At 34.0% G+C, this 23650-nt stretch overlaps 1 protein-coding gene across 7 annotated transcripts in view; it reads right to left on the reverse strand.

Moving 5' to 3' along the window:
• Positions 1-885: 885 nt before the first annotated feature.
• Positions 886-23650, reverse strand: part of knockout (Stork-head domain-containing protein knockout) — an 86230-nt gene continuing 63465 nt past the window's right edge. For 6 of the 7 annotated variants that reach the window (XM_035874845.2, XM_035874844.2, XM_085659700.1 and 3 more), the window contains exons 4-8: positions 8443-8898; positions 5867-6073; positions 5273-5457; positions 4598-5074; positions 886-4118 (exon numbers count right to left, since the gene is read on the reverse strand). In XM_035874845.2, the coding sequence (XP_035730738.1) occupies positions 2940-4118; positions 4598-5074; positions 5273-5457; positions 5867-6073; positions 8443-8898 (2504 nt within the window). In that variant the 3' untranslated portion in view covers positions 886-2939. The remainder of the gene's footprint in view (positions 4119-4597; positions 5075-5272; positions 5458-5866; positions 6074-8442; positions 8899-23650) is intronic. The other variant, XM_035874848.2, reaches the window with a different exon arrangement.

Below are 23650 nucleotides of genomic sequence, written 5' to 3' on the forward strand. Positions count from 1 at the left end.
GTCCATGTTGTAAATTTGACCAATGTATTTCTCTTACCATAAGTAAGGATAGCCAATCAGAACGTTTCTCTTTCGCGCATTAATATTGGCTCGGCGGATTAACGTTTCACTAGAAAAACCGTCGGGGAAACGCGCGCTTTAGAACGATCGTTGTTCTTATACGTATATATATATAAATATATCTATATAAAAGATTTTTATATATTTTTTATTTAAAAATACAAATTAAACTTACCGAGTGTATTTTTTTTTTATCGATAAAACTGCCAAGTGCGTCGGTGTACATATTCTTGCAATGTACGAGCTAGAAGAAATCTGCGAAATAGAAATGGTCTATTCACTACGAAAGTTCTTCACCGTAAGTAAGAATATATATATATATATATATATGCATATATAACGAAATATATCGAAGATTATTATTTATTTGCATTCGTATGTCATATAATTATTATTACGTATAATTTCGCTCGAGTAATAAAATCACGTATTTTTTCTTCGTGATTGCTTTTTTTTTGTCTTTTTTCTTTTTTTCTTTTTTTTCTGTTTTTTTTTTTTTCTCTTGAACTATACGTGAGTTCGCGCTGTATGAGTGTGTTAACGAACGAAAAGTTCGAGAAACGTTAAGTTCGCCAATTTTTTTTTTTTTTTTTTTAATTACATATACGAACAAAACCTTCTTTTTCTTTTTTTTTTATTTTTCTTTTTTTTTCTTTTTTTCTATATAAGAGCAGATTATTTACGTGGCAGGTATCTTTTTCTTTTTTTTTTTTTCTTTCTTATTATTATTATTCTTTTTCGTTGGATAATTCGAGATAGGATATTATTTTGTGTTTCTTCGTTTTTTTTTTTTTTTTTTATTTTCATATGCTTTTCGTTGTGTGTTATAAGATATTAATATTATGCTATAATATTCTACAAGTTAGTTTTGATAAGAAACGAAAAAAACGAAAAGGGCTTCTCCCGAAGGCCTCTCAATTCGTTTTGTTCAATAGTAAAAATAAGATAGGATTAAAAAAAAAAAATAAAAAAAAAAAAATATATATATATAAAATAAAAAATAAAAAATAAAAATAATAAAGAAAAAAAAAAAGTGAAATAAAATAGAACAAACGAAAGGCTCTGTACGTTATCATCGGTTATAATCGTTGATTTTTAAAGTAATAAGAAATGTACAAAGCGAGTGTTTCGTTTTCTTTTTTTTTTTTTTTTTTTTTAGTTTTTTTTTTTGCTTTTTTTTTTTTACACACACGAGATTATCTACTGACTGATGGGACTCTCTCTCTATGGTTTTATTTTATTCTCTAAGGTTAATAATTAATTATTATTCATCGCGAATTGTCGGTAATTATGTATGGTTCCCGTTTGAAAATTCTCGCGATTCGAACGACGAGTTGAATGTTTATTATTACGATTAATAATAATTTTAATAATAATAATAATAATAATAATAATAATAATAATAATAATAATAATAATAATAATAAAAATAATATTAATAATAATAATAATAATAATAATAATAATAATAATAATAATAATAATAATAATAATAATAATAATAATAATTGTAATTTACACTCTGTAAGGCGATCGATCTAGTCTCTCTTTTTTTTTCTTTTTTGCTTTTTCCTTTTGCTCTCATTTCCTTTCCTTTTTTTTTTCTGTTTCTTGTAAGTACTACATGGATTTTGGCACTTAGATTTATACGATTGCACTAATTACGGAGTGATACCGTTTATACCGAGAGAAAACATTTTTATCGACATTATGAATTATCACCATTCATCCATTTCTACTTTACCAACCGATCTGCTTTTCGATTTACCCATTAATACAGATTATTACCATCATGGGATTTATCGACGGAGTATACGTAATATTATCGATGGAAAATGATTCGTCTCCCTTATGTGCGCGCTAGTGTATGGTATGTGCTTGCTTGTGTACGTATATGTATATAATGTCTGTATGTATGTGTGTGTGTATGTGTTCGTTTGTTAACATAGAAGTTGCAAAGATATTAATTATGAACGATTGCTTTGACAAATCGCTTTAAAGCTTAGTAAAGCGACGCAAAACTGCGATTATTGTGGCATAACTATTCTCTATGACATTTTTTTTTTCTTTATTATTAACTCATTGGGAAACGAAACTCTTTGATTATTTATATACTTATGTGCAGATATATCGGTGTTTAACGCATGATTATACATCGGAATTGATTAATGACACTTTTTAGAATAACGGTTTTAGAATACATTTCTTTTTTTTTTTCTTTTCTTTTTTTTTGACGTTTTTTCCCTTTTTTTTTCCTGCAACTGTTTTCTCTCGGAACAAAACGTAGGCACGTTTATATACGTATGCATGTCGCAGTATCACCTACTACCGTCGTATATTTATTTCTATCTTATTTTTTCCCCTCCTCTCTCCATTTCTTTTTTTTCCTTTTCCTTCTTCTTTCTTTTTTCTTTTCTTTTTCGGGACAACGGCAGTGACATTTCATATGATTTGTGTACGTGTGCGTGCGTGCGTGCGTGTTCGTGTGTGCCTGTGTGTGTGTGTGTGTGTATCGAACGCGATTATTATCTATTAGATATATTACAGGACATTAGAATCGATCTAAAAGGATAGTTTCACTTGGAACTGGATCGTTTTCATTTACATACACGTTCATGTTAAAACGTTACGCTGTGCTAGTGATGAAATTAATCGAAATACGTCAATAAAATGATGATGAGGACGATGACAATGTTGATGATGATGACGACGACGACGATGACGACGATGACGACGACGACAACGACGACGACGAGAAGGATGAGTTTCGTGGTTAGATCGTTACACAGCCTAACGTTCGTTATCGAGGATGATGTTTCCATGTGGAGAATTTTTTTTTGCTTTTTTTTTTTTTTTTGTTTTTTTTTTATTTCTTTCTTTCAAACGAGACCAAAATCCGTGTGAACGGTGACGTCGCAATTGTTTGGCTTTTCGGCAGCCGCCATATTAACTTCGACCAATGTATCGACGCTATTTATCGGACAACCCTTAAGTATCTTTTGTGCTGCCAAACTTGTAAATTGAACTTGCATGTCGCTCAAACTCGGATAAGAATAAAGATCGCCACGGCTAACTGTTTTTTCTAAATTAGGCTCGGAGCCCTGAGGTGCTCTTTGTTGTTTACCCGATTCGAGATTTTCGATGTAGACGTTATTAAAAGATCCACCAAAGCCATCGAAGGATTTTGTCGGTGATGGAGGATTAGATGAGATATTATTTTTCGATCCTGGACGGAGAAGGTTCCGATAACTGAGTGCATCCTTCGACAAAGAGAGACTAAGCTTTCGTGAATTATTCATGGCATCGTTCGTATTTTTCGTACTGGATAAATTACCGGTAGTGTTTTCATGTGACAATGAATTTTTATCAATGTTACCACTTGATCCGTCTATCAGATGTGCTTGACTATTGTTCAAACGATTGGTTAACTTTAATTTACTAGGTGTTTCCTCTTCTACTTTAGGCTTGTTTTCTTTATCGGACTCCGAGAGAAGTCCAGGCTTGATCTCCTTTCCAGAATACAAAGAGGACGGTCGATCGATTTTACTCGATTTATTTAGTTTCTCCTCGTCGAGTTTACCCTTAAAAAGTTTCTCCTCGTCCATTCGAGACTTGTATGCCTTCTCGCCAACTAGTTCGCGTTCTTGTTTCTCCTTACACTCTGTCAAGTCCTTCTCCGTAACCTTGGTCTTAACCGTACCATTTTCAAAAGTAATTACAGATCTCATAGGTGAATTATTTTGATGTACGTAGATCTTAGTCCCTGGGGATCCAGAAATGGTTGTAGTACTCGTAGCATTTGATGCCAATGTTACGCTATTCTGTATAGCACGTTGTTCCTGTGACGAATTAACCGGACTGAGATTCGTCGACACTTGAAGCGTTATCGAGTTCTGTGCTTCTTGGAGAGGCGTTAACGATCCCTGCTGTACGACCTTCAACGGTGACGATTTCGCCGGCAGCGTGTTCGTCTTCAGCGGGGAAGACGAAAGTTTACCGCTAGAAATCGATTTCCCACTCGAGTGAGACGAATGACCGGAAGACGTCTTTTGCAGTACCTACGAGGAAATAGATTTCTCATTTGAAGCGTTAGAAAGTAGCGAGGATCGGTGCAAGCAACCAAGCACACGCGTAGAGACACTTATACTATTATATATGTTTTATATATATATATATATATATACATATACATATCTATGGTATATATATATATATATATATGGTAGGTAGGTGTATCTAAGTATATATGTAGATTTGCGTTCGATCAGCGAACGGCCATCGTTAAAACCAGATCTCGAGGCGTACATTTTATTTATTTATTTATGTATGTATGTATATATCTATCTATCTATCTATCTATATATCTATATATCTATCTATCTATCTATCTATCTCTATCGTATAGGTACGCACTCGAATCGCTCGAAGCTTTAAAAATAAAGCGACAAAGCGACTCCGGTATAGTTACGAGGCACGCTTTCGATCTCTCGCGAATAGTACAGACATCTACGTAAATAGATTCGATTGGACGTCTCACCTTGTGCTGGGGCGAACCGTTGCTCGATTTTGTGCCGCTAGCAGTCGAATCGTGACTCGGCCTACGAGAACTCGATTGCCTCGTATTGGACCTGGTAAGCGTAGCGGTTTTTGCAGGACTAACGTTGGTAGTCCTAACGGAGCCAGAACTTCCGCCGCTTCTACTTGGCGAAGAGTTGGCAGAATTTTTTCCATTTTGAACTTGATTACGTGTCTGGTAGGGTTCTTGATTGGCGTTAGGCGGAAGGACCGATGCCCTTGAGGTACATCTACTCAAGCTAGAACATTTCGATCTTGGCATAGTCGAACATGGCGATCGATGCCTTCTCGAGCTTCTTGGTGTAGAATTTGCCAATAAACTCGACGAATCGCCGCTGGCTTGGCGTCGGTGCCGCCTTGGTAATGTTGCTGATCTTACCGAGCTCGAATCGTCCCAGACTTGGAAACTGGTCTGCGACTGATCCAAACCTTCCATCATCTGTATAGAAGATAACGCATAAATCTTTGAAATTGTATCCTGATCTTCTTCTAATTTTTTTGTTTTTATTCTTCTTCTTCTTCTTCTATTATTACTAGTACTACTACTACTACTACTATTCCTTAAATCCAAGTTGATATCTCAAAAAGAAATAACTTAACGGCATTTCGATAAGTATAATACATTCGTTATTCTTACCGAAGGACTAGCAGCTCTCGTTTGCGTAGCTACACTATGTAGATGTACGACACGTGGATTGAACCATTCTGTTGGAGGATATTGAGCGCTGAACGTACCCATCAAAGGTGCACCCTTTCTCCTCGTACTACGTCGGAATAGCCTTGATAGCAAGCCTATTTTCTCTGTGAACATTCCCGAAAAACCTTGAGAAAAATATGACCAATATTGTTATTATCTGTGCGAGAGTTTTTAGGAATTTGAGGAAGGGCTTGCCAGCTAAGGGTGACTAAGAAGCTTCGATTTGGATAAACGATTGAACAAATGGAAAGAGAAAGGAAAAGAGAGAGAGAGAGAGACAGAGAGAGAGAGAGACAGAGAGAGAGAGAGACAGAGAGAGAGAGAGAGAGAGAGATAGAAAAAAGAGAAAAAGAGAGTGAAAAGAAGAAATACAAAAAAAAAAAAAAGTAAGAAATTGGAAAACAATTTGTCACAAATAGTAAATTATAGATGCAAATTTTCATAGCATCGCCTTCTATATAATTATAGAGCAAGTAGTGTCCCGTTTAAGCGATCACCCATCACCAAAACAATCCCTCCCCCGACTCGACTCACTGGTTGGACTATGAGGTGCGCTATCGGTGCTCGCGTATTCGGCGCTAGACGAAGTGTCACTTCTTTCCGGCCTCCTTGGCAAAGACCGTGAACTTCCGCTACGGTGCAAACGTCTGGCCGATCCCCACAGTCTAAGCGAGTGTCTCCTTTCAAGACGACCTGGCATCGATCGACACCTGGCAAACAGTACCTTATCGTTTGGGTTACCTAGAAAGATAAAAAAAAAGAATAAAAAAAAAAAAGAAAAAAGAAAAAATCAAACGTATCAGAAAGAACGAAACACCATTATTTTTGTCAATTAGAAATTCTTAGGATATTTTGTCCGTTATTTTTTTCTTTTTTTTTTTTTTTTTTTTTTTTTTAGATAGAAAACACATTTAATTAAAATACATATAAACTTTGATGTTCGAACGCGTAAGTGTATATATATATATATATATATATATGTATGTATGGTAGACATAATAGTAATATAATTATATTCCTTTTTTTTCCTCCTTTCCTTTTCTCTCCCTTTCTCTTCTTTTCTTTTTTCTTTTTCTTTCTTAAACCCTCTCCCACTCTTCTTCCTTCTCATCCTTCTCTCTGTCTCATTTAAATTTTCAAACATAAAATATCACCGGGACATTTAAAGTTCGACTCATTAGGCGGTGTCGGTCTTTGCCTTCTCAAAAAGTGGAACACCCTCGTTCCCGATTTTCATCCTGGTACATAGCCAGAGGCTATAGCCAACGACCGAATGAAATGCCTGCGTGAGAAACGACCGAGAAAGGAGTAAGAGAAAAGTAGGAAGATTACACGCACACACACACAAACACACACACACACACATGTACGCATATACGCACGCATATAAATATATATATATATATATATATATATATATATATATATACGCGGGATTGCCACGTGATTCCAAGAGCGTGTGTAACGGTAGACAATGTCGTGACCAATAGCTAATATATCGGTTGCGTTAAACGCTTTCGAGGTATCGGCAACTTGCCATAAGATCGGCGAATTGACTCTTTAACGCGTGCCACGATATTTGTTTCTCCGTCCTCCATACGTTCTTTAAAGGCATATAAAAGGCGAAAATAATGCGACGTCTAATACCAATTAGTTTCCGCTTAGTCTCGCTTTATCGTTGAATTTCTCGGACTCTCTTATATTATAATACAAGAATCGTCCAAATTTACAACCACCGATTAATCGTTCTTGGACTAACTCGACTCAATTACTTCTCACTTATATATTACATATATCTATACATACATACACACATACACACATACACACATACACGCATGTGTCACATATATTAGATCACGAAAGTGCTTTCGCTACGTTGTATTTAATGGATGAGGTGCAAAGATTTCGTAGAGGAAATAATTAACGTTATTTGTGTTAATTATCGAATCGATTATTTTATTGCAATCTTTGGAAAATTCCTAACGGGGTGGTGAGGTGGAAGAGAGAGAGAGAGAGAGGGGGGTTACACGTTTCAATACTGATACGATTATAATATTTTTATAACAAGCAAGTAAATACTTTTACATAATATATTTTCTGACACGTGTACATATTTACTGTATATACATATATGAAAAAAGTTAAGAATTTTTCGGGGAGTCCAATGGGAATGGCGAGGAAACAGATAGCTCTCATTTTTCGATAGAATTTGACGAAGAAGACTTGAACGACTACCAAGGACAACTGCAACATAACGCGTTCGTCTCGCGTCCAGTAAGATGAAAGAAAAAGATCTGAAACGTTAAGGCAGCCAGGCCAGGCCATGCAACCAAGCAGGCAAGTAGGGAGCTTCTTCTGGACACTCAGAATGATTCCCGAACACGTGCCGAACGAGTTTGCCCGGATCGACCGGTTTAAGCGAGTTCCTCGAGTTTACGAGCACTCCGTTTCCTGTGGATCCTTTCATGAGAGAGAAGAGGACGACGAAAACGAGCTCGAACTTGAACGTTATATTTCGTAGTAGGAACGTTCTTCTTTACCTCTGTTAATACGTTTGCCATGCCATGCTCGTCGTTGTCCTCAGCAACAGCAACAGAAACGGCAACAGCAATAGCAATGACAGTAACAGCAGCTACAGCTGTTAAGTTCTACCGATTCTAAGCCTGGTGTGTTAACGATATAACGTGAAAGCGCAAAGAGAGAGAGAGAGAGAGAGAGAGAGAGAGAGAGAGAGAGAGAGAGAGAGAGAGAGAGAGAGATAAACCTTGCGAAGTACTGTCAAAGTGTATATTTAGGATCGTCTTGCGTTTCTCTTCGGTTATAGGTTAGAATTCTTATGTCTTTTTCTTTTTGTTTCTTTTTTTTCTTTAACATTTTTCTTTCTTCTTTTTTAGCTTTCTCCATTCGATCGTTACGTCGTTATTCACGTTATTCACCGTGATAGCTTCCCCGTGTAGATAGATTTATATATCAATCGTTCTTTTTTTTTTTTTTCTTTTTTTTTTTTTTTTTTAACATAAATTGTTAGATAATCACGAGATGAAATTCTTAAGAAGGAATAATTTAAATAGATAGTAAGACACGGTCAATGTATCTAAGTAACGTACCTCCGCAGATAACGTCCGCCAGATTGGTCTGTACCGCCTGATGCGTAACGTCACCGTCTCTAAGGGTCAACATTTCTCCATGAACCAGTGCCATAGCTTCGTCGTTACTCATAAGCATACCACCCTGGCCTCTGGTGCCATTGACCTCTCTTGAACAACGTCTAGAACTCCCGGAATCGCGCCTGAGTCTTCTCGTTTCCGGTGTTACAACGAAATATCCCTGAGACGTATGGTAGATCTTTCGTTCTTGCATCAACTTAGCCAGAGCATCGTATACAAGTTCTCGGCTAGGTCTTTGCATTGCCGGAAATGCGTTCCTGAGTGCTGACCTAAGGGTATCCAATGTCGCTGCTTGCCTCTGTGACGTCAATTCTAGTATAGCCCAACAAAGGGCTTCAGGAAGTGGTGTGAATTGTCCTTGAGAGACAGGCGCTACTAAGCAATCCTCAATGTCACCTGTTTAACATACGAGAAAATAGATTACATTAATATACATATATATATATATATACATATATTACTATTATAGATTAATAAATATAATAAATATAGTAAGATATTAATGTAGTAAGATGTAAAAAATTATATAAATTTATTATATATATATATATATAAATTTAGATTATATTAGATTTTTATTATTAATATTATTTATATTAGACTATACATTATATACATCTAAATATAAAATAATATCTATATTTATGTTTAGATCTTATTTGATAATAATAGTAAGTAAAATCTAGTAAGATCAATATATATTTTCTTTTTGATCTTACTTTATCCTTCTTAAATCGATATACGTGCCGTACATAGATACGCACGCATGTATATATTTATTTATTTATGTACGTTCGAATTAACCAAACGTTTCTCGTATTGTCCGTAGCATTAAAATATATGAATGTACGTACGTACGTACGTACGTACCAAGATGTATCTGATTGTTAATCCGATATGTTATGGCTATGGTGTCGACGCTATAGCGTTAGTTTACATCTTGCGATACTCGAGAAGGTGGCCTTTCTAACTCGAATCGAGACGGTTCGAATTTCCTCTTCTATGTCCGTCGACTTGTTAGATACAAAGCATTTCATTAGGGGTCCACGTGTTTACGTGGACGCGTGTCCTTTTATCTATCACCATAAGCTCTCTTATCTCCGGACATATTAAAACAGTATTATACTTTATAACAACGATCTATTCTCGATCGATTTATATTATTACTTACAGAAGGTCAGGTGAGGTGGGAGGGTGGGTGGGAGGGGGTTTATAAACCGGACGAGTTACATTTTCTCTTGGGTTTCGTTAGAAACTTTATTTACACGATATCGAAAGTGTTATATGGTTTAGAGTTAAAAGCGATCGAAAGTAAAGCTCCGTAGAAAAGGGAGGGTGTTTGAAAATTTATCACCGAAGGAAATCAAACGGATAAATCTTGTTCTCTCGACGACAACAACAACAACAACAACTACGACGACTACGACTACGACGACTACGACGACGATGACGACAACGATATCGATATCGGTATCGATATCGATCTTTATCGATATAATACTTCGCCGAAGCCAAACTCGGCGCCTCCTTTCGATCATACCTTATTAACTCCAAATACGCCACACATTGTGTTTCAACAAACGTTATAGCTATCATAGAATATAACATAAGTCAATGTCCATGTACGTAAGCAATTGCCATTCATTGAAAATGTGTACCCACCAGTCTTGGGGACTACTACATTTAGGTTTTAACGATCGATAGATTTAACGATCGACGTAGATCCAATTTTCTATAGCGAATTTCATCTTTACGAGTCGATTGTGATTTTAACACAATGCTTCGTAAAGATCCAGTCGAATCGACGGCAGCCATCTTGATTTCCTAGTTGCAATTTATTTAGAACTCAAACGTTGGATTCGATCTATGTATATATATATATATATATATATATATATCGGATATCTTGAACAAAAAAAAAAAGAAAGAACAAAAAAAAAGAGAGTAAAGTTCTTTTTATTTTCCTAGTCACGTTTTTCCCTTCTCTCTCTCTCTCTCTCTCTCTCTCTCTCTCTCTCTCGCACTCACTGTCCTTCTATTCCCGTCTTTCTCTTTTTTTTTTTTCTATGCTTCGTTTCCCGTACTTTCGTACATTTGGTGCACGTCCACAAAGACCGTACACGGATTATTCCAAGTTCGCAATTCTCGAAGGCTTCGAAATTCACGTGGTAACAATATAATCGTGATTGGAATATCTAATGTCTCTTGAAAGAAACCCGATGTGTATATATATATATATATATAAACGATTTCGAATCGAATGTCGTCGCCGCGACGAACGAGACGAAAATTTACAATTTTTTCTCTTATATTTTTTTTCTATTTCTTTTTTGTTTCTTTTTGTTTTCTTTTTTTGTTTTTTTTTTTTTGTTTTCGTTTTTCCTCTCTTTCCTTTCTCCATCTACTTCTTTTTCTTATTAGATGAATATTTTCAAGGTATCTCCGTCTTTTTGACTGACTACTCAAATGCTTTACACATTCGTTGATAATTCGTGTCTATTCTTTTTATAAATTACAAGGAAGCAAAAAGAAAAAAGAAAAAAAGAGTTAGAGAGAGAGAAAGAGAGAGAGACAGAGAGAGAGAGAGAGAGAGAGAGAATCAATGAAAAAGATGGGATGAAAAATGACTTCAATGAAATACTGCGATACTTCTTACGTTAAAGCTTTCACGGTTAACGCTATTGTCCCTTTGTGTAGATGCTAAATATTCATGATTAATGGCACGAACGACCCTGTGTGATATGTATGTATATGATATTTATTACATATAACGTGATATTGCGTTTTTCATTACGATGATACCAACCGGCCATGGTTATTAACAAGTCCGGACATATGGCACGTGGATTTCTTTCGTAAGAATGTATTTTGAATCATAGCACGTTTAATGACCGTTTCTATATATATATATATATATATATATATATATATATATATATATATATATATATCGTCCTTATATCTGTCTTATATTATATTATTTTTATTATTGTTATTATTGTTATTATTATTTTTATTTTTATTATCTGGCCGACGGTGATACGGTAGGACTATCTTAAAATTCTCCCATCATATTGCCCTCGCCCTATGAGCTCGCTCGTTCTCGTAATGCATTTTAATCAGTTTCACCCTTACCCTTCGTCAACCATATGCGGATTACGAAGGGTTCGTGAGGATGTCATATATATTGCGTTATATTGTAGTCACTTTTTTCGTGAAACTTTTTTTTAATTTTTAATAATACCATCTCGTAAGATTTCTACGGGAAATTTTTTTATTATTATATCTACGTGTTCATTATTATCATTACTATCATAGCTATCATTATTATTTTTTTATTTATATTTATAATAATTTTTTTTTATTAAATATCTAAGCTCATTGTTATTAATTATTTTTATTATTATTTTTATTGACTACGAGAGTTTATTATTATTATTATTATTATTATTATTATTATTATTATTATTATTATTATTATTATTATTATTATTATTATGTAAATATGAGTTCGTTATTATTAATTATACATATATATATATATATATATATGTATAGATTGATTATTAATATTATTATTAGATAAATTAATTTTTTACAGTGCGAAAAGAGATATAAATTTTTTTCATATATTTAGATTCATTCGTTTAAGATCTATGTCAACGAATGAATATTTTTCGAATGGTATGCGTAAAAGTATAAGATTTACTCAAGGAAGAAGTTCTTGCAACATCACCGATGGATTTCTATCGGATCTCTTTGGATGAGTAACAAGCGTAACGACGTAACTGGGTAACCAGCAGAGTAACTGGTTCGCTAACGAGTTCAAAGAGTGCGATCGAAAGCCGTCGAGTGCGACGTTCGTGTTCTTTCTTCGTTCCTTTTCTTTTTATTTATTTATTTATTTATTTATTTAGTTTTTATTTCTTTTATTAAATGAAACGATATCGATTATACCTCTCGATTTGTTTCGTTAGGCTTTGTCTAATAACAAGATAGAATATATTTTTATTATTATGATAATAGTATTGGTATTTTTAATAAGAAAATATATTGAATATAATGTTATTTAATCGAATGATAAAATATATTGCATGTGAGAAAAGAAATAATAAATAAAATTTTTTTCACATAGAACATACTGCACATAAAGAGAAAAGAAGAGAGGGAGAGAGAGAGAGAGAGAGAGAGAGAGAGAGAGAGAGAGAGAGAGAGAGAGAGAAACATTATATATAAATAAAATTTCATAGTATAAAATATACTGCGTATAAAAAGTTAAGAAAAAGAAAAAAAAAATATAAATAAAACTTTTGCCATAAGTTAATATCATCGCATATAAACAAAAATATCTTAATATACAAGATAACGCGTTAAATAATGAAATACGAAATAATAATTTGTAATATCGAATAAATCGCGTAATTGTTGAATAAAAATTTGTCACGACGTAAAATAAAATCATTCAAATATAATACCCTTTTAGTCTCCGATCGGTATCCCATCTATCTCAATATTATTAACCTCGATCGATGAGATCATGATCACATTTGGAAGAGTAAAAGGTCGATTTAAATAGTCGATCGGTTTAGAATAATAAATAAAAGAATGTTCAGAATTTAGCGTCGAGTTCACGAAGTAGTACGTGGCACGAATATTTCTCACGTTCCCTTGCATCGACCATGCATATGCATCTTCCCTTCGTGGAAAGATCCAGTTGCCCAGTCCCCTGGAATTCCTTTGAGCTCACTCTTTCTTTTTCTCCTTCACCTTACCCCACTCCATTCCCTCTTTCTCATTCCCTCTCTCTCTCTCTCTTTCTCTCTCTCACTCTTTCTCTCTCTCTCTCTCTTTCTCTCTCTCACTCTTTCTCTCTCTCTCTCTCTCTCTTTTCCTTTTTACTTGGAGGGAGTCACGTGCGTAACTATGCGACTCACCCACGCGAACCTTTTAAGGGAGCCAACTAAGACATGTCGAGGGAGGTCGGGATCACAGTGGACAGGTGCACATAGCAACGACGTTCTGCAGCCTCGAAGTTCCCTCTCCCTTTTCTCTTTCTCTCTCTCTCTCTCTATCTCTCTCCCACTCTTTCTGTCTCTTTGGCTTTACGTTTAACTTATCTCTACGCCCTTCTCGAGTTGGCCCTTATCTTGTCGTTAACTTACGACCGAAACCTTGTAATCCTCCGCGAGAAGAAGAAGTACAGACAGGGAGCTGAAAAGGGAGGAGAAAAGATAGAAACAGAGGGGGGAGAGGAGGGGAGGGAGAGAACTTGTCTGCGCAACATAAAATATGGTACACGAAGGTAATGCCGCAATGAATAAGCAACAGGCATCACGAACGATCGACTTTACCGCTCACTCATCAACGCTACGTACTCGTACTTACCTACTACTAGTACTACTACTACTACTACTACTACTACTACTACTATTACTACTACTATTACTATTATATACTAGTATACTATACTGTTTTACGTTCATGGACGACGCATGGTGTCTAGCGAAAATACGATTCAATTTAACTTATCTCAACCGGACTATATTTCACTTCGAAAGGGAATCTTGCTTCTCCTTCCCTTCCTCTCTCTCTCTCTGTCTCTGTCTGTTTGCTTTTATATTTAAAGACATAACGGACATCGTGGGATTTAATACGAACGTAAAACTCTTCTTGTGACGTTCTTAAATACGATCGTCCCCTTAACGCAATATAACAAAGTGTTTCAAATAAATACAAATACGTGATAAAACGTTTGTTAAAAGCTTTAACCTTTAACTGAGATAAATAGGTTTGATAAAAAAAAAAAAAAAAAAAAAAATTAAAAAAAAACAAAAGAAAGAAAGAAAGAAAAGGAAACATGAAATAAAGATAGATCGATATTATTCACCTTGTCCTTTACGTTGTATAATAAATCATTTAAGATCGTTCGTAGTTTCTTAAAAATAGAACAGAGATATATATCTGAACAGTTGGACGGATTCTGAGAGAGTGAAAGAAAAAAAAAGGAGGGAGAGAGAGAGAGAGAGAGAGAGAAAATATGAAACTAAAATCCTCTCGCTAAATCGTAGAATATAACGATTGGAACCGACAATCCTACGATAATACCTACGTAAAACTTTCTTCGAATGAAATTTATATCAAAAGTAAATGCTAACGTCGGCAATACTATATATATATATATATATATATATATATATATGTATGTATACTATACATATGTACATACCTTCGAGAATAAGGTAGTACAGATAGATAAACTAGCATATGTAGGCAAAAGTCTTGGTAATCGTTGCGTGGGAGAAGCGAGTTTCGATCTCGTTTATAACAAGATCTCTTATATCCCTTTTTGAAAGAGAGGATCAACGATGGTGGGGAAGAAACGAGTAGAGGGAGATGGAAAGAGGAAGAAAAGAAAAGAAAAGAAAAGAAAAGAAAAAAAAAAAGAAAAGAAAGGAAAAGAAAGGTTCGTGATGGTAGTGGTTCGTTATAGTATTTTTAAGGGAGAGAAGTGAAGGACTTGTCGCAAATGGGGATCACGAAGGAAAGTAGAAACGATGTACGATATGGTTGCACAATTTTCAACAGAGATAGATATGGAGAGAGATAAAAAGAAAGAAAGAGAGAGAGAATGAGAGAGTGAGTGGATGAGGAAGGGGGGAGGGGCGGATTAAAGGTAGGGGAAAATCATCGTTATCGATATGGATACACTTAGGAGGAAAGCGGCAAGCGGAAGAGTAATCGTGAAACTCACGTCTTTGGCGTCGTAAGTAGTTGCGTCGATTTCTAGGGCGTGGGTAACATCGTGAGAATCACGATGAAATAGGACGTATTTCAAATTGCCAGTTGGGCGTATCTTATAAGGGAGCTGACACGGATATTATGAACACCTTTGACCCTATAAGCGCGAATCGAGATTTTACGACGTTTAACGTCGTATAATACGACGAGTGCACGTAGAAATACAGGATAAGGTTATAATAATTTTAATGTTTTTCATCTTTCAACACGTTTCGCGGCTTTTAATCGTGCTTATAATTCGATATATGCGTAATCATTGGAAATTTTAATTAATAATCGTTTCGAGGGAAAAAAATTGTTTGTATTATATTTTCATAAAATTCGCGAATTAATTAGTTTATATATATATATATGTATATGATAGTATATTATATTCGTAAGAAGATATTTCGATTATCTTTGAAAAGATATTGAAATTATTCATTTTAAGATATTTTTGCCTTTTGAAAATTAATTACTTTAGAATAGTTTTGTTGATATCGCAGATAAATGAGATACATATGTAATACTTACAATACGTTACATACATATATATATATATATATATATATGCACCTGCCGTCATATCGTATGGTGGCGAACAGGCAAGAGGTTTATTATTAGCGCAATCCTGGCACCTTTCTATCATTCCACGAAGGCTTTGTTAGAATAATATAATACATAGGACGATGAAAGAGCAACACAGCCCACGTCCTGAAAGACTCGCTCGAGTTTCAAGTCGAAGTAAGGTGAGGTCGGTGTTCGACTCGATTCGCCCACGCTAATATATCGACGAATATATTGCTTTGAGAAAAGGACAGACAGAGAGACAGAGAAAGAAAGAAAGAAAGAAAGAAAGAAAGAAAAAGAGAGAGAGAAAGAGAAAGAGAAAGAATGGAAATATTACGACGAGAAGACAAAGACAACTGGTTGCGATGGTATCCAAGAGAAAACGAGAGAGAATGATTGTGAATACACTGTAAATAGTTCTTCCAAGAGCGCACGCGCAGTCCACTTCTTCCGGTATGCTGGAACACGTTGCAAAACATGCCGCATATATTCTTATCGCTGTGATCCATCGTGTCAGCTAGCCGACCTCCGCCGCTTTATGGATCAGCCTCATGGGAAACAGCAAAGACCACTTGCAAGGAATCACTTCGTAACAAGGTGACCTTTGAGTTCTTGCCCTCCTCTCTCTCTTTCTCTCTCTCTCTCTCTCTCTCTCTCTCTAACTCATTCTTCGCATGATCTGCGGCGACGCTGTTCTATGCAAATCCAAGAGATGCGATTCCGGACCCTCAGGCATCCGCCCTCCTTTCCCTTCTATCTATCTCTTTTTATCTCTCTCTCTTTCTCTCTCTTTCTCTTTCTCTCTCTCTCTCTCTCTCTCTCTCTGTATTTTATTACTCCGATCATCATTTTCCTTATATCGCTTTTCCTACTTTCTTTCCGTAGTTATTACATTATTATTTATATGTATATACATACATATGTATGTATAAATTTTTTTCCTCTTAATTCGCATTTTCCTGAATTAAACTTATCTCTCTCTTTCTCTCTCTCTCTCTCTCTCTCTCTCTCTCTCTTTTTGACGATATATCGAAACAAGAGAAAGTATTTACTTCCAACACTTTTCGATTTGTATATATGTATGTATCCCTATCTTTTTCTTTTTCTGATATTTATTTATTTATTTATTTATTTATTTATTTTTCTTGATTTTCTTTTTCTTTTTTTTTTTTCTTTTTGTTTCTTCCAAATTACGTACACTCATCATCCAGTTTCTCTAAGTCGAAAAGAAAACTAAACGTCGTTGAATCGATCGAAACAAGAGAAAGTATACTTGCAATGTTTTCTAAGTAAACGATTATTTATATATATATATATATGTATAATACGTACCATATGTAACTTGGATACGCGCGTACAATGTACATGTACATATACATATACATATTATACTAAGTGTAATATTATGAAAGAAAACGAGGATCCTTTAGAGCTACCAGTTGTATCCTATAAGGTTTTCTCGATTCTATCGGAAAGTATGGAAATATTTATATAGAATATATATATATATATGTATATATATATATATATATATATACATGTACGTATATGGCGTGATCGAGATGAGGAGAGAAAGGAATGGTAGTGGAGGAAAAAAAAACAAATAAATAAATAAATAAAAGAAAATAAAAGAAAAAGAAAAACAAATAAAAAATAGAAAGAAAGAAAGAAAAATGTAGCCCGTAAGAGCGGACTCGCGGAATCGGACGAGGATCGCCGTTTAACGGCACGCCTAGATGCGATTCCCTTCGGACAAGGTGTGGTTGGTAGCACCTTGGTTGGTAGGACCGATGCAATGCCGGACCAGGTTTCTTGCTCGTTGCCTATTGGATTTATGTATTCCTGTCGGCGATCAATAGCCTGTTGGAGTTTAACAGTCGGCCGTTTTGTTAGTCTCGCATGGAATGCAAATATATTGTGTGCAAGGAACACGAGTCAATTATATCTAAGAGCACGTGTCGACATTCTCATTTTTTTTTCTTCTTTTTTCCTTTTTTTTTTTTTTTTTTTTTGCATTTCTTTCTTTCTTTTGTTGTTTTTCTTTATATATATATATATATATATATATATATATATATATATATATATATATATAAATATTGTATAATTATATTACCTTTTCTTTTTTTGATCTTTTCTTTTCCTTCAAAAACTTGTATGGTCTTTTGAGAAAGAAAAAAAAAAAACATGATCGCACCTCGTGCAATTTTTAATCGTATAAACGAATAATGTCTCGTTTAGAATCGCGCACAAGTTTTCATTAGAGATCCAATTATAGTTTTCTCCATGATTCGTGTTAGGTTAATTCTTTTATTTTTTCTTTTTTTTCTTCTTCTTCTTCTTTTTTTTTTTTTCTTTTTTTCTTTTCTTTTGTTCGTTTCTCCCTTTAACATTTACCACAATTATTACGATCCTTAAGAACTATCGACTCGTTCGTTCTTTATATCATTATTGTCTTTCGATCAATTTTATATACGTATCATATTCGATAGATTCTTATCGATCAAATAATTTCTTTTTTTTTCCATCAATATATATATATATTTTTTTTAATTCTCGATCGATTATTTCCCGAATAAATGAAAAATTAAATGAAATTAAATGAATCTTTTAAAAAGATTCTTATCTTATATACGGTCGATCCTCGAAGACTATTTGATGATTAAACTCAGATTATATAAAATATTGTTCTCCGTTATTGCTCTCTCTTTCTCTCTCTCTCTCTTTTTCCCCCAATGTTTTGTAGCGTCCCATTTCAAAAGAAATGTTACGTATTTACTATATACATATACACACGCACTCATATATATATATATATATATATACACAAACGTGGACTACGTATTCATACGTCCATTATGTAAGTACATTAATTCAACGTCCATTAATTCGATATGCAAATAAATTACATAAGTATACAAGTCAATTAAGCTTAGGTGAGCATGCCACGCGAATAACCAGCAATGAGTAACAGCAAAGGCAACAGTAACAGCAACATAGCAATAGCAACGACGACGGTGGCTGTGGCTACGGTAAGAACGACAACAGTACGACATGTAGTCGCGTCTCGATCAGTTTCTCGTTGTTGTTTGCCTCTCTATAACCCGAAAGCCACTTCCGTGACAGATCTATCTATATCTGATAGACGTCCGTAGATCCTTTTGTAACGCTTATATCCTCTATGTTTGCCAATGCTTTAAAACCATAAGAACACAGTACTTGTACAAGAGTATCAGTGTTATCGTCGAACCGATTGAATTTACGACGGAGTTAGATCGAACGCCTGACTTTCATCGGCCGAGATTACGATCATAAAAGATACTATTATGAGATAATGTTTAAAATGTGATTCTTTAGATTCTCGAATAGGGAGGGTGGTGTGGAGGGGGGTAGTGAAGGAGGAGAGAAAGTGGGGGGCAAGGATTGATTATCTCGACAAGGTCGTACAAAGATCTAAATATTCGATTCAAAATAGAGATTTTCACTTTTACAAAAATCTTTTTATTCCCTTTTCTCTTCCTGTAATCTTTTCTTTTTTTCTTTTTTCTATATATCATGTTTTTTTTTTTTTTTTTTTTGTACCTTTCATCCGTATACGAAGAAAAATATAAATAGACATGAAAATAAATAAATTATAAATAAATAAGTGAAAATGGAGAAAGAAAAAAATATCGCGTGGTACGTCGCGGTCAAACGCAAATAAGATTTCGAGACGTATCTCGTATATATGGTAGGTAGATAAGTAAGTAACCTTTTGAGTGCCGACAGTCACGACGACTGATGGGATTCGTGATTCTCTTGGAGAATTCTTGGCGATTGGATCCGGGTCGCGCCAACACAGTTGACTCCTCTCGACTCTGAAGAGAGGACGATTCTCCTTATGTATATATATATATATATATATATATATATATATATATACATATATAAATTATATAAATTATATATACATACGTAACGATCGTCACGTAAGGGATCTTCTAATTTGTTTTAATTTTTTTTTTTTTTTGTCTTCTCTCTCTTTCGATATTCCAAACAAATTTAAAAGAAGCATCACGTAACTTTGTTTTCTCTTTCTCATTCTTGGGATAGTATTAGAATTGGATTGATTGTTTCTATGTATCACGTTAGACGATGAATTAACGGATGGGATGGTTCTTAGAAGAAATATATATGTTTGGATTTTAAAAGAAGTTATTTCTTCGAACACACACACACAGAGAGAGAGAAAGAGAAAGAAAAAGGGAGTGTAGGAATTTAAAAATAGTAAAAACCCAACGTGGTTCCAGCTGGTCCATGTGTAGCTTATGTCTATGCGTTGTTTATGCAGTCTCTTGTATTCCCGACGGTTCAGATCCAAACCTGTCGTTATCTCCTTCTCCTCCTACACTTTTTTACTTTCTTTATCCTTTTTCTTTTTTTCTTTTTTTTCTTTTTTTTTTTTTTTTTTTTTTTTTCTTAAAGAAACCAGAATGTCGAAAGAGAGGGGAGTTACCCGTCTGAAAGTCTTTCCTTTTATTTTCTTTTTCGTTTTTTTTTTTTTTTTTTTCTTCGTAGAAACATTTTTAAAAAATTCCTTTACTATCTCCAACGTGAACCTTCCCTTTTTTCCTCCTATTTTTTTCTTTGTTTCTTTATTTTTGTTTTCTTTTTTTTTTCCCCCTTTTTAAACCAAACCTATCATCTCGTTTTTCACGTGTCTTCGCGATCGAAAGCAAATTGTCTAAGAGGAAGACGATGATGATGATGATGATAAAGAAGGATTATTTTTAATTCTAACTTCGTAAAGATTCAATTTCATATCTAACAATACGATATGTTCTTTTAATTAATTAAAGGATCATTTAATCGTAATTAAATTATTTATTTATATGAATTTTGATCCGATCATAAATTACTTTGGCATGTGCAAGATACTTTGTGGGAGTTTAAAAGATCTTGGACTCTTTTGTTACTTCAGAATTGCGGACAACGAATCACGATCGATTGCTTTCGATAATGGCGCAATCGTGTCTGCGCGGCAAAAGGTATCGTTCCTTTTGTAAGAAAAGATAAACGTCAATAAATTCAGCATCCATTCGGATCTCTACGGGTTACGCCGTGAAAACCGTTCACTCTTAGTGATAATTAACGAGCTTTTTCCGTGATGTAGCAATGACCGATAAAAATTATTGTTCCTTAGATGAATATCGTCTAAGGATCTATCACGTGAATCGATCTTAACTAACAATAAGTTTTATTATCTCGCTTGGATTATAACGATCGTGCCTATTGTCGTACATTAGGTAAGAAATTTTGCAACGTTTTAAACGAATAATTATTATTTTTATATCTTTCAAACCTGATGATATTTGAATTATTATCTAACGATTTAAAATGTTTATAAATCTTTTTTTATTTTTTCTTTATCTCTTTCTTTTTTTTTTTTTTTTATCTTCTCTTTTTCTTCCCTCCTTTCTCTTTTTACTCTTTTCGAGCTCGGCCCCCCCCCCCACTGCCACTCCCCTCTCTCCCGAACGTTACGCTGATATTATTAGGAGGGGGGGGAAGAAAAAAAAAAAGAAAAAAAAAGAGAGAAAAAAAAATGAAAATTAAGTAAAACATTTTCAAATAGATAAGATCGATAAATTTGAAAATGACTTTACTAAATCATAGTACGAAAGACCAGAGGACATCGTTACGTAACTTCAAAAGATATATGTATATATGCACCAACGCAATAAGAGATACGCGTTCAATCCCGTAGGCGAGACACGTGGAATTTCTGATTTGTAATTGTATCGAGATTTCCTGTATAGTATACGAAACGTGTCCGAGCGCGGATAGTTGCTAAATTTATGGTCAATTTAATCCTCACTCACGGTATCACCGGGGAAGCCAATGTAAAAAAGAAAGGACAGATTTGTGGGCGATATTAATAGCCGATTCAACATTCTCACTGAACGTGTGGCAAACACAGGGTGTGTCGTAATTTCTCTGAGATGTTAACCGAACTCTGATCGCGTGTCCTTGCTAGGAATTGCTAAGGGGAAAAAAAAAAAAAAAAAAAAAGAAATTAAAAAACATATATATAAATTTACTTTACTTTACACTTCGTGAATCTTCGATTACACATTATGAATTAATAATAGAGCTGTTAAAAGTCTCTGTTAAGTTTTTTTTTTCTTTTTTCTTCTCTTTTTTTTTTTTTTTTTCTGCTCTTTCTTCTAACCAGCACTAACTAAAGGACAATAAATTCTTAGATTAGGTCCGATAGTTAGACGTAACGCGGAAGCGTTTGCACGTAACATCTTGCGAATATCCTTCGAATAATACGAGACTTCGTTGTATACGAGTGATTCGAGATCAACGGAGCAAAGATGAAATGTCGTGATAATTCGTTCGACGAAGGAAATTAATCGAGCGTAAATTTGAACGTGATTCGTGTAACATAATTGGCGTTGCCTTTATCGACAGAGATTGATCTGATCTATCTAATCTTCGATTAGAAAAAATATATATATATATATATATATATATATATATATATGTTATTCGTCACATATTATTTCTGTTCTTTTCTTTTTTTTCTTTTTTTTTTTTTTAATATTGTCTTAATATTGTCGAATATTATTGGTTATATATATATATATATTTTTTTTTTTTTTTATTACAGACTAAACAAATATATATGTACATTACAATAAAAAGAAAAAAAAATAAGAAAAAATTTTCACGCACGTGATAATAATTCAATACACGTAAATCAATTCGATCGTATTTAACAAGTGTATCGTAAAAAAAAAAGAAAATAAAAAAAAAAAAAAGAAGAAGAATTGAGAAAAAAGAAATTAAGTAAAAAAGAAAAAAACAATTCATGTCAAATTGGTCGGAGTCGGTTTGACGTTAAAAGTATAGTGGGCGATGTGTCATCAATCACGTCGTCGTCGCTTATATTTACGATCTGTCATGCTTTCTTGACATTAGCCTACATATGGCATTAATGGATTTTACCAGTGCGCTAAAAATCAAACGGTTCGTTTTATAGTATTCTTGAGGACTATGGCCACGCCTTTCCTCGTCTACAAATAGCCTAGGCGATACTTACACCCGGTATAATTACGTTCGCTCGTAGTACTGTAGTGCATAAACGTATATATTATAGACGACGATCGTTGGTCGTATTTCGATAAACGGTAAAAAAAATTATTATTCGTTAATACTGTTTCGTTTCTATAGCGAACATGCATTTACGATTACAGATTATATCCTTCATCAAATATATATATATATATATATATGTGTATAGTGTATGTGTGTGTGTGTGTATTTACAGTTGTACAATTTTTGAACGATTTTTCAAATCTTTCTTTTTTGATTATTTCTTTTAATTTTTCTTCTTTTCTTCTTCTCTTTCTTTTTTTTCCTTTTTTCTTTTTTTTTTCTTTTTTCTTTTTTTATTCCTCGAAGAGATGAGAAAGTCTCGAAATAGATAGAAGGCAAACCCACGCGTATACCTTCAATGGAAAGTTTGATTGAGATTCTTCTTAAACGATTGACAATAGCGGTATGATTATACACCTACATGCATACGCAGATAGGTGTCGTAACTAAATTAGTGTAAACAAGATGATATCCTTGGGAATTGGTTTTCTTTTTTCTTTTTTTTTTTCTTTTTTTTTTTTTTTTTTTTTTTTTTAACAAACATCACGTTACGCTCTCAATCTATTATCAATCGGAGAATATCTTTTCTGATCCAATTTGAAAGGAAGAAAAAAGAAGTTTCAAACAAAAGACATTTTTTTCACGATCATTCGAATCG

Source organism: Vespa mandarinia, chromosome 10, assembly GCF_050613455.1.
Source record: "Vespa mandarinia isolate Hongniang chromosome 10, ASM5061345v1, whole genome shotgun sequence".
In the NCBI taxonomy this organism is placed as follows: domain Eukaryota; kingdom Metazoa; phylum Arthropoda; class Insecta; order Hymenoptera; family Vespidae; genus Vespa; species Vespa mandarinia.